Source organism: Astatotilapia calliptera, chromosome 14 (genome assembly GCF_964374335.1).
Source record: "Astatotilapia calliptera chromosome 14, fAstCal68.1, whole genome shotgun sequence".
NCBI lineage: Eukaryota > Metazoa > Chordata > Actinopteri > Cichliformes > Cichlidae > Astatotilapia > Astatotilapia calliptera.
In genome coordinates this window covers 33,967,185-33,983,462 of record NC_137435.1, presented here as the reverse complement: position 1 = coordinate 33,983,462, position 16,278 = coordinate 33,967,185, and the positions used below count along the sequence as shown (strand labels likewise).

The window sequence follows — 16,278 nt, the reverse complement described above, 5'->3', positions numbered from 1 at the left end:
GTATTGCCAACTTAGCGACTTTGTCGCTATATTTAGCAAGTTTTCAGACCCCCTTAACAACTTTTTTCTAAAAAGTGACTAGCAACAAATCTGGCTACTTTTTTCTGGTGTTATTGGAGACTTATGACGACTTTTTGACGTGAAAGCACATAGGAGATATTCACCCCTACTAACTACTACCCTACTAGCTAACTCTGCCAGAGGGCCTATTTCATGTCACTTTTGCCGGTCCCAAGTCCAGATAAAGAAGGAGGGTTGGAATTGTGACATAAAAAAACCCCAATAATTGCTAAAAGAAATTTAATTTCTAGTTCTAAATATATTCTAAATGCTTTTAGGATGATTTTTTTTTACTCACTATGTCTCTTTCACAATGTTATTTCTCTCTCCTACAGGGTCTGTTACAATTACACAGGCATGACCAATTATGCAAACTGGGCGATGACGTCATTTAGTGACTTCTAGCAACTTTTAGGACAGCCAATAGCGATTTTACTTACTGAGGAGTTGGCAACACTGGCTGAACAGGCCTGTTAATATGTGTAAAAACAAAAAATGGTTAACGGGAACACTAGCTGAATGTGCTACGTTTAGCTCATTTAACAGTCTTTGAAAAGAGTCAGTAGTGGGGGTGGGGGTTGAGTTTGAAATTGTGTCCATCTTGCAATAAATTGGCAGAAACCCCGCTGCTTTAAACCATACGCTAACCACTGCTGCTTTAGATAGCTTATTAGCATAAGCAACATGAGCACACAGCTAATTAGCTTATAATTACTTAACACATTACTGAAGCTGCTTCTTAAACCTACGGATTGCTGTTTAAATCATTACAAAAATATGTTCTAAACAAAAGCTGGCTAAACTCAAGCTCAATTAAACTGCATATTCCACCACAAAGCACCGCTAACACATGAGTAGCTAACAGCTTAGCAGTTACTGTAAAAGTAACTGACAGAATAAAGGACAGTAAAAGACAGAATCGTGAAAGTGTGGCTGCTTGTATTATGGATTTCTTCTCAATTTCAGTAACCACAAGTCAATGTTATTGCGTCTGTGTGCTTTTTTAGCATTTGGCATGCTGCTTTTTACAACGCCAGCTCTCCTCCCTCCCTCTGCAGGCCCTCCGTCGGCACCTGTGCATCTCATCTCCAATGTGAACGAAACCTCCGTAAACCTGGAGTGGAGCCCACCCCGGAGCTCTGGGGGTCGCCAGGACTTGACATACAACGTAGTGTGTAAGCGCTGCGGTTCTGACGGCCGGCGCTGTCAACCCTGCGGAAATGGAATCCACTTCAGCCCACAGCAGCTGAGCCTGAAGGGAACCAGGGTGTCCATCAACGAGCTACAGGCCCACACCAACTACACCTTTGAGGTGTGGGCGGTGAATGGAGTCTCACCTCAGAGCCCAGGGCCTGAGCAGGCCACATCAGTGACCGTCACCACCAACCAGGCCGGTAAGGCGATGGGAGCTGATTCAGCCGATCCTAACATGGTTTCCTGTGACCCCATAATCATCAAACATCTGTTTAATCACTTATTAACATATATTCCAAACCCTCCTTACGCTTGCTTACTTTAGTGAGTTCAGGGGGGTCTTCTGGTTTTGCAGGAGATCACAAAACATAAACTCTCACACTGTGTGAGAGTTTATGTTACCAGAGTGTGCTGGCTCATGTATGATACAGAGCACGGGTTCATTTGACTGAATGCTTGAAAGTACTTTTTGGGGGGCATGTCAAAAACATGTTTATTAAAGTTGTGAATAATTGGGGGGTAGGTTGGGTGATTACTGAGGAGGATGATGATGGATTTTCAGCAGAGGGAAATGATTTTATGCAATATTTCACTGGAGTTTTGCATAATTAGGCATAAGAAGCCAGGGCTGACGATGGGGGCACCGTGCTATATTTAGCACCCAAACTAATGAATTAGATGAGTGGTATTGATCTGGGGAGGATTCATTACAAATTCTGCTGGATTACATGTGCCTGGGTGCCTGTGTGTGTAATTATTGTCATAGAATACAACCACAGGCTCCCCTTCTGAGCAGGAGAAGAGCCCTCCAGCTTCCATGCTGTATTCAAAGCCTCCCGTTATTTCGTCATTTAGCCATTTTGTGACCAGTTGTTGTGTAAATGGATTTTATGACCCGGGTCTTTTCTCTTCATCCCTCCCGTCTATCCTCCGCTTATAAACGATCATTACCTTGGTCTGCTTTACTGCTCTGCTCTTGGGTGGCAAGCTAAGTGCCTTTTTGTGTCTTCTTTTATCGCTAATTTCCATCCCTGGGAAAAGCGAATATCTTCAATAGGGCTTGGACTGGCAATTTAAGGACACAGTGGCTTGATTTATCAGCCGGGGTCAGGAAGATAGAGATGAATGGATGTACTGCCTGTGGGAGAGCTGCGAGTACTGCCAGAAAGGCCTATGTGGGAGCTGTAATGCAGCACACCCTGGAGTCCGGGCTGAAGGCTCATAATAGCATGTCAGCGTGACCATGCTGATGCACAGTTGCACAAAAAAATGCAGATGTTTTTTTTCTTACAGAGATTCAGTCCCAAACACACACACACACACACACACACACACACACACACACACACACACACACACACACACACACACACACACACACACACACACACACACACAGAGCCCCCTAAGGTTGCTGGAGGCTAATGTGCTGACTTGAAGTTGTAAGATACAGATGATGCTGCCTTTGGCTCGTCACTGGTGCATGTTTCACAAATGTTCGCCAGGATTAGTTATATGAAGCTGCAGCTGGAAGCTCTATTATAGTGTGTGTGTGTGTGTGTGCGTGTACTTGCACATGTGCAGCACTGACTGCATGCATGGTGAGAAGTAAAAAAATGTTTTGCAGAGATGCTTGCATGAATGCAGATGATCTACATTTGCTTCTTAAACAATGTCCTCTGTGTGTATCCGTGTGTGTGTGTGTCTCTTATAATTTGTGTGTGTGTGTGTTAAAAGAGAATAGCTCCAGACTGATTGGATTTCTTCCTGCTAATGCTCGGTAGGGGCTTTAGAAGCTCTGGTTTCAGCCGCTGGTAATCCAGCCAGTCATCTGTGGCTGTCCCTCTCTCTGTATCGCCTCCCCTCATCCAGACACCGAGGATTACACATTTATTATGATAGATTTATTAGGATTTATAAGTGCTGTGGAAAAGACACCCCCGCCACCTCCCCGCCCCATTAAAGTTCAAATTTCGGCTAGGGAGGAAGAAGTGAGTTAGGCAGGTTGGAAAGGATCTGGATTTTTTTTTTTTCGGCACGAGAGGAATGTGTAGGAAGGTGCAGTGGAGAAAAATGAATGCCGTCAGATAAAAATGAGCAGTGCCGCTTAATGTGCGTGTGTGTGTCTGTGGCCAGGCATGTATTTATGCGCGTACAAGAAGGTCAGATTCCATGTGTCGCCACGAACAATTCCACTGTCGTAAATCAGGCGGGGTGTAACCCTTTCACCCGGGCTACAGGAGGAAAGCGAGGGGAAACGGGGATGGGGAGGGTGAGATGTCCAAGCTTTGAACTGACCCCTGGCTGTAAATGGATGTTTTCTTCCCCTTTTATAAGATCGAGCGCTCTATATGTCGATGTGTGTTTGTGTGTGAGAGAGGGAGGGGGCCATTTATGTCCTGATACAAAATACTTCAGGTGGCTAAAAGTGAATTCATGCATAAGGATTGTGTGTGTGCGTGTGTGTGGGCACTTCCATCAGTGCGTGTGTGTGTTTCCATCGTTCTGGCAACAAATGGGCCGGCATACATGTGGAAATGTGTTCTCGGGAGGTGGAGGCTGACTCTAGATAGGTGGAGGGGGCGAGGAGGGAATCTTGTAAGCAGGAGCCATTTTCTCCCAACACCCTGAAAAATGGCTCCCTCCTCGACTCTTTCTCCTTGGCGGCGAAGGCAAAGAAAAAAAAAGAAAAGAAAAAAAGAGTGACTCAAATCTGGCAACCAGGCTCCAATCTGGCAACCACATGTGCAGCCCCTGTCTGTTTTAATGTCAAACTGTAATCGGCCGCGTATTCGCGCAAATCCTCCACCGCAGATGCTCCTCGCTGCACAAATACTCCGTGATGAGCACGCCCGCTCAACGAGCTGGAAAAGGAGAAAGAAGAAAATAAAAAATAAAAATCTTTTCTGCCGGGAAGGTTATTTTTCAAACCAAACCCTGAACTCTGTGTGCCTCTGCCAGGTTTTTACCGATTATAATTTATGCATGTGCGCAGTGATTGAGTTTTTTTTTTTTTTGCTGTCTGAGCTGTGTGAGATAATGGGGCTAGGTGTGTGTTTTTCTATGTGAATTTCTATCTTTCTGTTTGTATAATGAGTTCCTTTGTGTTGCTGGGATGTGTATGTCTGTGTGTGTGTGTCTGTGTGTGTTGCAAAGCATTTTTTTTGAGAGAGAGCACAATTCTGAAATAAGATCTGAATATTCATTGCGTCTAACACTTATTATTCCACCGGCGTGTTTAGCCCACGCGTTCAGAGGGGGGCGGTAAGAAATTACAGATCTGTCCCACATATTTAAATTCATCTACAGAGGTGCCAGCAAGTCTAGCACGCTGTGCCTCAGGTGAATGTTTCAATTTTAGGATCTCAAGTTTAGCTGTGCACGATTTGTCTGTATGCATTTGTGCACAGTTTTGTTTTGTTTTTTATTTTTACCACGTTTTTTGTTTTTGTAGTTTTTTTAAAGAGACCTTAATGGATCTCTTCTTCTGTGTGTGAGCCGAGCTGCCTGGTCGTGTCCATTAGAAGGGATCACTCAGAAAATCTGTCATCTTTATCCTCACATTAGTCGAGAGGAAAATAAAAACGCAACAGGAGCAGCAGAACACGATTAAATCGCCATATCTGTCATCTTTGGAGGGGAAGATGGATGTGTGGATTACCTCCAGGGAATGAAGGCCCGTGACCTCCTCGGGGGTTTTCCTTTCGGAGTTGGAGCATCCTCAGTCGGCCCCAGGAGGGCCTTCAAATTGGCTCTTGCTGCCGGCTAAGATTGATCGGAGGGCTACAAATGGCCGCCGTGTAATTGTTTAAGGGAGACGCAACACATTAGGCCAACAGGATGACACAACCTTGGGTTAATCTATTTACTAAGAGATGTCTGCAATCCCATCCCTCTCCATCACAGTCGACCCCCACCAGTCGCAAGCCCTCTGCCTCCCCCTCCCCTCCCCCATCTCCCCCTGTCGCTTCTTCACCCCAATGAAACTCAATCCCTTGGTTGGTGCTTGAATTCCAGGCCTGTTTGAACTCAATCCCCCAGCTAAAAGCAGGGTTTTGTTAGCATTAGCTTGTGGGCTAGGCTCCCTGGAGCCCCCGCTCAAAGTGATGAGAATGTATATAATGTCATAGATAATCCAATCATAATCGGTGGACTGTGAACCCCTCATTAATCATCCCCACTGTAATTTTTTAAAAGGCAGATGGTCTGGAACGAGTAAGGTTACAGTAATCAGCGAGGGGCAGAGGTCAAAGATCTGCTCCGTTTGGAGTCGTAAGAGCAGATGCCATAAAAAAACTGTGTTACCTGGGCGTTAGTGGGAATGTTTGTCTATGTGGTGCTTTGTTCTGACTCTGTGGGCGAGGTTGTTGGGAGTATTATTTAACCCTCTGTGGTCTCTGTGCCCTGAGTCCTAACCCTAACGCCGTGTTATTAGAATATGTGACGTTTGGTTTTTGCAATCAGGGGCCAAAACCAAAAGCAAGCATTTTAACTGACACAAGTATCACAAGTATTTGCATTTTTCCCTCTACTTTACAGGAACTTTGCTGATGATAAATCCATCATGGTTTTATTTTGGTCTTTTTGTCTGTGTTTATCTGTGGAGCTTTATTCTATCATCTCGTGACTGCACTGCTATATCTCCCAAAACTCAGTCCTTACACGAGTTGTTCCTCTGTTTACAACTCTATCTCTCCTACACCTATGGATTTTCTCTTCGTAAAGTCGTGAGCGTGTATGACCCAATTTACGTGTTGTCACACTCCCCGGAGATAGAGGTTTGATTTGTGCAGCGGCGACGCACTTGGAGGGAGGGGCGAGCATAAGCCATTATCTGTGCTTTAACCTTCATGTGTTAAAGGCGTCTGAACACAGATAGCACGGCTGCTTGAAATATGGCCTCATTATCAGCTGCTGCAGAAAAGGCTCGAGATAAGATCGCTCTCTGGAGCTTTAATGAAAACCAATTGATTTGCTCTCTTAAAGACAAAAAAATGCAAAGGTGTCGAGCCCATTTGATTTTATTCATATACTTTGCGGTTGAGAAAAGTGCCTGAGACGCTCGTGTCACGGGAGAGCTTGTATCGGTTTTATAGACGCCAACGTTTAGTTCACGCTCCTTCTGTCAAATCAACTGTGTGGCCGCACGGTTTCGCAAGACCCCTGATTCTGAATGAGAGCCAAGCTAAAGAGAAGTGGAAGCGATTGCCTCGTGGCTTGTTTGACTTTCTCAGCATGAGCAGGAGAACGCGTGGGACAGAACAGACTCAATGTCTCCAAGGGTGAAAACAACAGCTAAACATATTTTTTCTCTTCTGTTTCCTCTTTCTTTGATCGTCTCACCAGCTCCCTCTCCAGTGACTTCCATCCAGGCCAAGGATATCACAAGACACACCATTTCCCTGGCCTGGCAGCCACCGGAAAAAGCCAACGGGGTCATTCTGGAGTATGAGGTCAAGTACTACGAGAAGGTGAGGGACGGTGCGAGAGATTTTGTTTCTGCTGAACCGTCAAAGCAAAAGCAGCCTCTGAATAAGTTGTATTGTGTTCTTTCTTTTTTTTTTCCTGTCCCGCTGTAGGACCAGAATGAAAGAAGCTACCGCATCATAAAAACCTCATCAAGGAGCACCGACATCAAGGGCCTCACCCCCCTCACCTCCTATGTTTTCCATGTGCGGGCTCGCACAGCGGCCGGCTACGGAGAATTCAGCGGCCCGTTTGAGTTCATGACCAACTCGGGTGAGTTAAGTCACACTGCCTGTTCATCTTCGTCTTCTTCTCCCTGCAGAGCCAAGAGAGGCCTGATTCCAGCTCCGCCACGGCAGTGTCTGAAAAATTCCTACAATGATAGCATCTCTTACAAGTTTGTCTCTTTCATTGGAGAGTCATTAATCAAAATTGCTGTTGTCTATAAAAGATAAATGATATTGTCCTCCGGCACCTGACTGGCAACTTGAATATCTTCCATTATTCACGTCTGAGTATCAGCCTCAGTAGACGTGCCAGCTGATGTTTAAACTGTATGAAGCTTTGAAGAATGGCACCATTTGTGGCGTTTTCAGTCAGAAGCTGCTGCTAGATAATTCTCACTGCTCGCCAGAACTCTTTAATTGAATCAGTTTCAAGCCAAAATAAATGTATTCATTTCTCTACCAGAGTCTAAGGCACACAAACCCTGTGATAACCGGAGCAACAGCGCCTGTGTAGGTGGACTCTGATCACAATTTCAGATTAGCCTCTCAAACCTCACTAACCCACTAGTGGGTTACTTACTACAGTGATATAGAGTGCAGCCAAAACTTGTTCAGACCCTGAGAAGTTTATTTGAAATTCTAGTGGAGATCCCACAGTTTCCAAAGATTTCCATTTGATACTGAGTAGCAAAAAAAAAAAAACTTGGGAAAATCTGTTACAAAATAAATCAAATGCTATAAGACAGAGTGGAATAACATGACCTTATAAAACTCCTTTGAGGGGAAATGAATGAGGAAAACTGTGCAAGATGTAAATGAAAGTCTGTTTTTTCAGGAAGAATTTTACTACTGACTAATGCCCGACTTGTGCTTCAACTTGAAATCTGCATAACCGGGAACCCCTCTTAACCCTGAGGCCACAACCTTCTACGTAACCTGACGTGCACCTCCAGAGAAATGTAACTACACGCAACCCGCCTGCAACGACTCTCATTGGCGTGGAAGGTTTTGGTGCAGGGTTAAGAGGGGTCTCTGATTAAAGTTACGACACAGATTTCTCTCTGAAGCAAAGATTTGGCATCAGACTGCATTTGTGGTGGTGAAAGGGGCACGAGTTGGGCACGTCTATAACAATACATATCGTACATACTTTGTGACGATAAATAACTGAGTAGTAATCTCTCCAGTCTGACAGCACGGTACATACACCAGCCGTCCACCTGCTAGAGCTTCTGTTTATGGTGGACTTGGCCTCTAAGATGATGGTCTGTGTGCCAACGGGTGACACACAAAACAGTTGTTATGCACCCGAGTAGCTTGTAAGTAGTGGTAAACAGCACCATCACTCCAATAATAATATGTGGCCTATTAAATCTAATCTCAGCTTTCTGTGTTTTCTTAGCATTCAGCTTTTGGTCCAGTGAATATATTTCCACATAATGTTTCCCGTTACTGATGACACAGAGGGCTAGAGAGATCCACTAGAAGCCCAGGTGTCCCTTTTGTAATGCAGATAGAGACAGCAGCGCATGATAATGACACGGTCAAGCTCACATCCTAATGGGCTGTCATTGTCTCCCAATGAAGCATGCGAAACAGTGGACTTTATGATCAGAATAGTAAAATGGAGGGAGAGCGAGCAAACACTGCGTGGGGACAGGAGGAGGCGGAGGGATGAGGGGTATCGAGTTACTTTGCTCTTTTTTTGTTGTTTCTCGTCAACCTTTTTTCTCTCCTCTCTCCGATAGTCCCAGCTCCCATTATCGGCGACGGGGCCAACTCCACAGTGTTGCTGGTGTCAGTGGTGGGCAGCGTGGTTCTGCTCATCATCCTCATCAGTGCTTTCGTCATCAGCCGACGGTGAGCTTCGCTACCCACCCCCGCCCTTCCATCGAACTCTGTCCCTTCTGCTTTCTGTCTATCTCTCTTTCTCGGCACACAGATGAGGGATGTCTTACTTAGTGCCGTCAGGAAATGGAAGTCACTCAAAAGAGCACACACATACACACACTAACACTCCCAGACAGCTAGTGCAACTCGCTCACGTCGGATGAGTGATGACTCGCCACACCGGAGATGTGATTGACAGCTCCGACAGCTGAAGGGATGCAATCAGCGACCCTTCGCTCCCTGTCCTCTGCATCCAGCCCGCTCCCTTCGCATAGTCCCACCCGCCTCCACTCCACCCCGTCCCTCTCCCACTATCTCTCAGCTAGTGGCTGTAATCCTGCCGCTAGTTATTTTCTCCTGCTGCACCTTGCTGACCGCCGCGACGAGAATGAGAGAGCGACGGGAGGGTGGACAATGAGATAAGCGGGAAAAAGTAGGAGATAGAATAGAGCGAGGACGAGGCTGAGAGGCATCAGGTGGATTTGCAGTGACCCAATCTCAGGGTGTTAACCAGCGAGCAGGACAAAGCACCATCACACAGATGGGATTACATGCAGATGGGGCTGCCTCACCTCAGGGTGTAAAACCACACACACTCTCTGCATGTGTTTGTGTTTGTGTGCGCTTCCATATGTGTTAGGGGTGCGAGTGCGTACATCCTGTGGAAAAAAAATAAAGTTTTGTGTGCATGTGGTGTGGCAGTGGGGGGAGGGGGGTGTCAATGGCTTGTGTGTTGATTCTTGAATTGACCAAATCACTGTTTGCATGTGTGTATTGGTGTTGTGAATGATAGGGAGTGAAGGGGGCTGTTGATTGTGTGTGTGTGTGTGTGTGTGTGTGTGTGTGTGTGTGTGTGTGTGTGTGCTCTCTTTTCCATGTGATTGCCTCTCTCTGCAGCCAAGCAGGTGGTTGTCTCAGGCTTTTTTATATGCATGTGACGGCCACTGTCATTGTGCTGCCGCGTTCATCCTGTGATTGTGGGGAGGGACTGTAATCACGTAGCCGTTTACCATCATTACACAGCCGTAGAAGAGGACAATGTCTCGCACATCTGGTCATTTCCACCACTGACCTTAACACGTCAATAATAAGCACAGGTGTCAGGCAGCCTGAGGGATTCGCAGGGATTTAAGTGCATCTTCTCTAGAATTGATTTATAGCTTTTATATTCGTTCAGCTTCTCTGCTCCATGTTGTTGTTATACGCTCAGTGCCCTTCAGGAAGCTTCAATGTTGGAAGATTTCTCACTTGACTTTGATGCAAAAAATATATCGAAGTAAAACTGTTATCAACAAACATCTAAACTAAAGGCACTTATAGTATTTATTTGGATTATTACTATTATTGTTGCACTGATATGTATTTTATGAAGTAATCATTTAGTTTTTGCATAATACTAATAAGACTGTATTATTATTACACAGTCTTAAAGGGTATCGGTACATATTTGTGCTATATTTACGTCTACAATTGTGGATTATCATCTTTAAGCATGGTCAAAATCTCAGGTAACAGGGTCAGAAAATGGAAAAAGTAGTCCACGTGTGCAATATGAACATAAAGATTAGGGTTTGGTTTCCAGCATTGTTTTTGTCACCTCACGAGGATTTCTTTAGTAACTAGTCACCTGAAACCCTTCCTTTAATGGGGACACAGGTTCATGTTGGCCCCATAGATTTATTCTGAGAGCTATAGATGAATTTCCCTGAAATATGGAGGAAGAGCTAAGAAGTAACGTCTTTTGTTTGAGGAAGTCTGGTAGCCAATCAAAAACACACACATGCCCCTTTTTCCAGCCAACTGGGGGCAAAATATCAAATCAAATCAAATCAAATCACTTTTATTGTCACATCACATGTGCAGGCACACTGGCACAGCACATGTGAGTGAAATTCTTGTGTGCGAGCCCCACAAGCAACAGAGATGTGCAAACACAACAACACAAACGAGCAAAATACAAGAATGGCCAACCTGAAACTAATAAATATATGTACAATATATAATAGTGTATGCATTTCTGGATGTGTATACTAAATATTTTCCTACGTGTGTGTGTGTGTGTGTGTGTGTGTGTGTGTGTGTGTGTGTGTGTGTGTGTATACACATTTTTACAAATTAAATAGTAAAAAAAAAAAAAATAATAATAATAATAATAATAAAATATATAAAATATACAGAGTTGAATATGTGCAAAACAAGTGGCATTTATATACAGTGTGGAGTGCATAATGTTGAAGTTCCAGTAGTGAAGCTGAGGTGTCTATGACGTGTTCAGCAGTCTGATGGCCTGATGGAAGAAGCTGTCTCTCAGTCTGCTGGTATGGGACCGGATGCTGCAGAACCTCCTTCCTGATGGAAGCAGTCTGAACAGTTTATGGCTGGGGTGACTGGAGTCCTTGATGATCCTCCCCGCTTTCCTCAGGCAGCGCTTCCTGTAGATGTCTTGGAGGGAGGGAAGCTCACCTCCAATTATCCGTTCAGAGCACCGCACTACTCGCTGGAGAGCTTTGCGGTTGTAAGCGGTGCTGTTGCCATACCAGGTGGTGATGCATCCAGTGAGGATGCTCTCAATGGCACAGTGATAGAAGGTCCTGAGGATGCGGGGGCTCATGCCGAATCTTTTCAGTCTCCTGAGAAAGAAGAGGCGCTGCTGCGCCTTCTTCACTGTTTTGTTTGTGTGTACTGACCACGTAAGATCCTCAGCCAGATGTACTCCAAGGAACCGGAAGCTGCTCACTCTCTCCACAGCAGCGCCGTTGATGGTGATGGGGGTGTGTACTTCTCTGCACCTCCGGAAGTCCACTATCAACTCCTTTGTCTTTGCGACGTTGAGGGTGAGATGGTTGTCTTGACACCAGTGGGTCAGGGCGCTGACCTCCTCCCTGTAAGCCGTCTCATCACCGTTGGTGATAAGACCCACCACTGTAGTGTCGTCCGCAAACTTCACAATGATGTTGGAGTTGTTAGTGGCTGTGCAGTCGTAGGTGTAGAGTGAGTACAGGAGAGGGCTCAGTACACACCCCTGTGGAGCACCAGGGGTGGGGGATGAGGTGATGCTGCCCAGTCTGACCACCTGGCGTCTGTCAGACAGGAAGCTAAGGATCCAGCTGCAGAGGGAGCTGCTCAGTCCTAGATCCTGCAGTTTCCTGTCCAGCTTCGAGGGAACGATGGTATTGAATGCTGAGCTGTAATCTACAAACAGCATCCTCACATACGTGTCTCTCTTCTCCAGGTGTGACAGGGCAGTGTGTAGTGTCAGGGCTATGGCATCATCAGTGGACCTGTTGTGGCGGTATGCAAACTGTAGAGGGTCCAGTGAGTCGGGTAGTGCAGAGCAGAAGAAGTCCCTGACCAGCTTCTCGAAGCATTTGCTTACGATGGGGGTCAGGGCTACAGGTCGCCAGTCGTTCAATGAGGAGATGGTGGAGGATTTGGGTACAGGGACGACGGTGGCCATTTTGAAGCAGGCTGGGACTACAGACAGAGAGAGGGAAAGGTTGAAGATGTGTGTGAACACTCCAGCCAGCTGAGCCGCGCATGACTTGAGGACGCGGCCGGGAATCCCGTCTGGACCAGTAGCTTTGCGTGCGTTCACCTTCCTGAAGCACTTCCGCACATCGTCCTCAGACACAGTGTGCGCACTGACGTCATCCGCGGTGCGCACACTGTCCGGTCTCATGGTGTTCGCTGCGTCGAATCTAGCGTAGAATACGTTTAGATCCTCACACAGAGAGGCCGTGGTCTGCGGTGTGCTGGTTTTCCCTCTAAAGTCTGTGATCGTGTTTAGTCCCTGCCACAAACTCCGAGGGTTGTCAAACTGTTGCTCCACCCTGTCCCTGTACTCACGTTTGGCTGCTTTGATCGTCTTCCGGAGTTGGTAATGTGCGTGTTTGTAGTCCGATGTGTTCGATGTATTTACTTTACAGACATAAATGTGCCACACATAAGCAAGAAAATGAGCTTGCAAAAGGTTTTAACTATTTTTAAAGGTTTTATCATAACATGATATTTTAAATCATCTTTCCTGAGAGCTTGAAAAAAGAAGGCAAGTGGACTTGGGGCAAAAGACACATGAACTGGATGATTGAGAACCCACAGACAATTAAAATCCTTGTGATGAGCATTGTTTAATTATATTAAAAAAGGAATATCCATATCTCATCTTATATGTATAAGATATAATTGTGTTCTAACTTCCTGAGATTTGAAGCTTGATTCCCTGCCATGAGTGATCATTCTGCTTTTCTTTGCCCCCTAGAAGGAGTAAATACAGCAAAGCCAAGCAGGACTCTGATGAAGAGAAGCACTTACATCAAGGTAACTCATAGTTAACACTCCGCCTACAGACCTTATAATTGTAAAACATTATTGCTGTCAGGTATGCTCGTGTGCACAAATGAAGCCCATAAAATGGGAGGAAAAACAAACTGTTTTGAAGTTAATGTACTTGCAACCCAACATGCTCCAAACACCTCATTATCAAGTCATCAGCATTGTTATTTGTGTGCCACAAAAATTTCAAGTTAATGAGCTCCATCTTCATCGGAGTCAGCCATAGTGACATGAAAAGCGCTGGAGTCAGTGTGTGAAGCGAGGTATGGAGAGAAGAAAGGAGGAGGAGGAGGAGGAGAGGATCCATAGAGGAAGGCAGCGTAGCCTGCAGCACGATGGAAATAAAGAACAGATGGAGAGTAGTAGTCGGAATAAATTAACCTTCACTTTTTTTTTTAACTTCCTTCTCTCTTTGCTTCCTTTTTTTTCAAACTTCGTTCCCCAGGAGTGAGAATATATGTTGACCCCTTTACCTATGAGGACCCCAACCAGGCCGTCCGTGAGTTTGCCAAAGAGATCGATGCCTCCTGTATCAAGATTGAGAAAGTGATTGGCATTGGTGAGGAGATTTTTTTTTCCTACATTACATGCATGAATACCTATTGGAAAAAGATCACATTTTGTATTTGTTTCATACAAACACACCTTTCTCTGTGATATGTGGACTTTTTGTGGCCTCTTTGAGATTAAAATCCCTTGTTTTCCCAGACTTTAACATGTGGCTTCTGGCTCTAGAGAGGTCAACAAGTTAAAAAAAAAAATCAACAGTGGCTAAATACGTTGTCCATGCTATTCCTTGGGCCAGAGAAAAGTCATCCAATGACAAAATAATAAAGAGAAAGAATCAATATCCATTTCCCCCTCTCTCTGCTCCAGTGGGTGGAGGGAGGAGGGGGAGTAAAGGATTAGAGACCCTGATCAATGTTTAAAGTGGAACCTTTCTAACCTACAGACACACACACACACAAACAGACGTGTAGGGGCACACTCTTTTTGATTTGATTTATAGTCTGTGGATCAGAGTGGTCGTGTATCAGCGCTTCACATTTTCATCTGGTTTTTTTTTTTTTTGCTGTTCTTGCTGTTGATTCAGGGGAATTTGGAGAAGTCTGCAGTGGACGCCTGAAGATGCCCGGCAAGAGGGAGATCTGCGTGGCCATAAAGACTCTGAAGGCTGGCTATACAGACAAGCAGAGGAGGGACTTCCTGTCCGAGGCCAGCATCATGGGCCAGTTCGACCACCCCAACATCATTCACCTGGAGGGCGTGGTCACCAAATGTATGTCAAGGATTCATTTTTACAGAATGTGTTTCAAATGAGGGGAGGAAAGTGTTTTGCGCAGGTGAAATTGCTTCTGGAAATTGCAATAATGCTTAGCTCACACACATACAATTACTATTATATTCTAAAAGGGCAGTCATTTCTGCTGTCTCCCTCGAAAAATGTAGCAATAAATCATCACAAAGTGCAGTTCTGGGTGACTTTGGAGAAAGGTGAGCGTAGGGACAAGCCTGTTTTTACTCACACGCCTGCGCACTAGTGTATATCTTAATGCTTCTGTGCGGACATTTTACAAAGATTTCACAATATTCTCAGATAAATGCGTATTTTTGAGCATCGTCCGCACGTCCCATCCTGGCTTATCCCCAGGTGGGTTTCTGTCCAGATGGAAGGGGTCCAGCATTGCCGTGGAGGGGGAGGTGGTTGTAGAGGTAGCTGGGCAGTTGGGAGAGGGGTGGGTGTGGGAGTCTAATGGGCCCAGGAACAGGCCCTGTAGCACGGCACCAGACTCATTAATCATGGTGTCAGCTGTAAATGTGTTTGGGGTTAGGGAGTGATACCCTATCCCTTCTCTATCTGCTGCTGCATGGCCACAAAACACTGGCCAAATCTCCCTCCTCCTGCCCTCAGTGCTCTCTCCGTTTCTCCCCCTCTTTTACACCTTCCCCTGATGTTATTTGTTCGGCTATAGGTATGTGTGTGTGGGTGTGTGCTGTGTGTGTGGGTGTCTTGTCAGCACATGCCAACATCCGGTACCTTTGATTGCATGCATGTGTGCCTGAGTGTTACCATGTAGCCTCGGCTACATGTGCCTTAATGTGTCGTGATACTGCTCATCTCTATCTGTGCTAGATAAAACTGCCATTCTCACTGTAGAACACACACACACACACACACACACACACACACACACACACACACACACACACACACACACACATATATATATATATGTATAGATATACCCACACACAAACATGCAGCCCAGCCGGAGCTGAAAGTGAACAGCAGCACAGGCAGAATTGCTTATCACCTATCACACCTCACATGGCGGGAAATGACCTCTCAGACCTCGCAGCGGCGGCGTGAGAACGACAGAGAAAAAAGGCGGACAGATGGAGAAAGGAAGAGAAACCAGAGACGAGCTGCTGCCAGGGAAGGTGCAAATAGAGATGCCGGACAGTTAGGAGCTGATGGATGAGAGGAAAGACAGGGCGACGCAGAGAGAGGGAAAGCAGAGGGTGCTCGAGCTACTCAACCGGAGGCTGAAAACAAAAAGATGAGGGGGAGGAAGGAGCGACGCAGCGGTGACAAGAGAGCTGGAGTGAAAGGACGGCGAACCAAACGCAAGAAGGGCGTCCGAAAACTCCCACTCCACCTCCTTCCACTCTTACTTTTGAGAGCTTGACACGAGGTTTGGGCAAATTAGTCCTTCACACTTGAGTGTGTCAGTGGAATCTATTAAAAATCCATTATTTGAATTGCGCCCCACTCTCCATTACAATCAAGTTAAAAGGAATTCTCAATCTGGCCTCAGTTTGCTGGCATGTCCAACAGAGCCAATTAAGGCTTATTAATTATGGAGGAACTCCAAATAGGGACTAAAATACATAAATGTGCAAAAATCTCTCGCTGAAGACTTGCTGGCTGTGGTCCACCATCTTGAAGGCTATATTTAATGTTTCTATCACGTTGGTGTGTAATTAAAAATCGAGCATCCATTAAAGCTTGAAATCAGACGTGATGTTCTTAATGGGTGATTTACATGAAGTAAGAGCGTGCTGGTTTTTTTTTTTTAAAAAGGTCCGCTTTTAAAACCCAGATCTT

At 45.5% G+C, this 16,278-nt stretch overlaps 1 protein-coding gene across 2 annotated transcripts in view; it reads left to right on the top strand.

Moving 5' to 3' along the window:
• The window catches only part of epha4l (eph receptor A4, like), a 58,471-nt gene that overhangs the window by 35,006 nt on the left and 7,187 nt on the right, over window positions 1-16,278 (top strand). The window contains exons 5-11 of one of the 2 annotated variants that reach the window (XM_026191502.2): window positions 1,119-1,454; window positions 6,601-6,725; window positions 6,834-6,993; window positions 8,696-8,807; window positions 13,099-13,154; window positions 13,615-13,728; window positions 14,263-14,448. In XM_026191502.2, coding sequence (XP_026047287.1) covers window positions 1,119-1,454; window positions 6,601-6,725; window positions 6,834-6,993; window positions 8,696-8,807; window positions 13,099-13,154; window positions 13,615-13,728; window positions 14,263-14,448 — 1,089 coding nt within the window. Of the gene's footprint in view, window positions 1-1,118; window positions 1,455-6,600; window positions 6,726-6,833; window positions 6,994-8,695; window positions 8,808-13,095; window positions 13,155-13,614; window positions 13,729-14,262; window positions 14,449-16,278 lie in introns of both variants that reach the window. The other variant, XM_026191501.2, reaches the window with a different exon arrangement.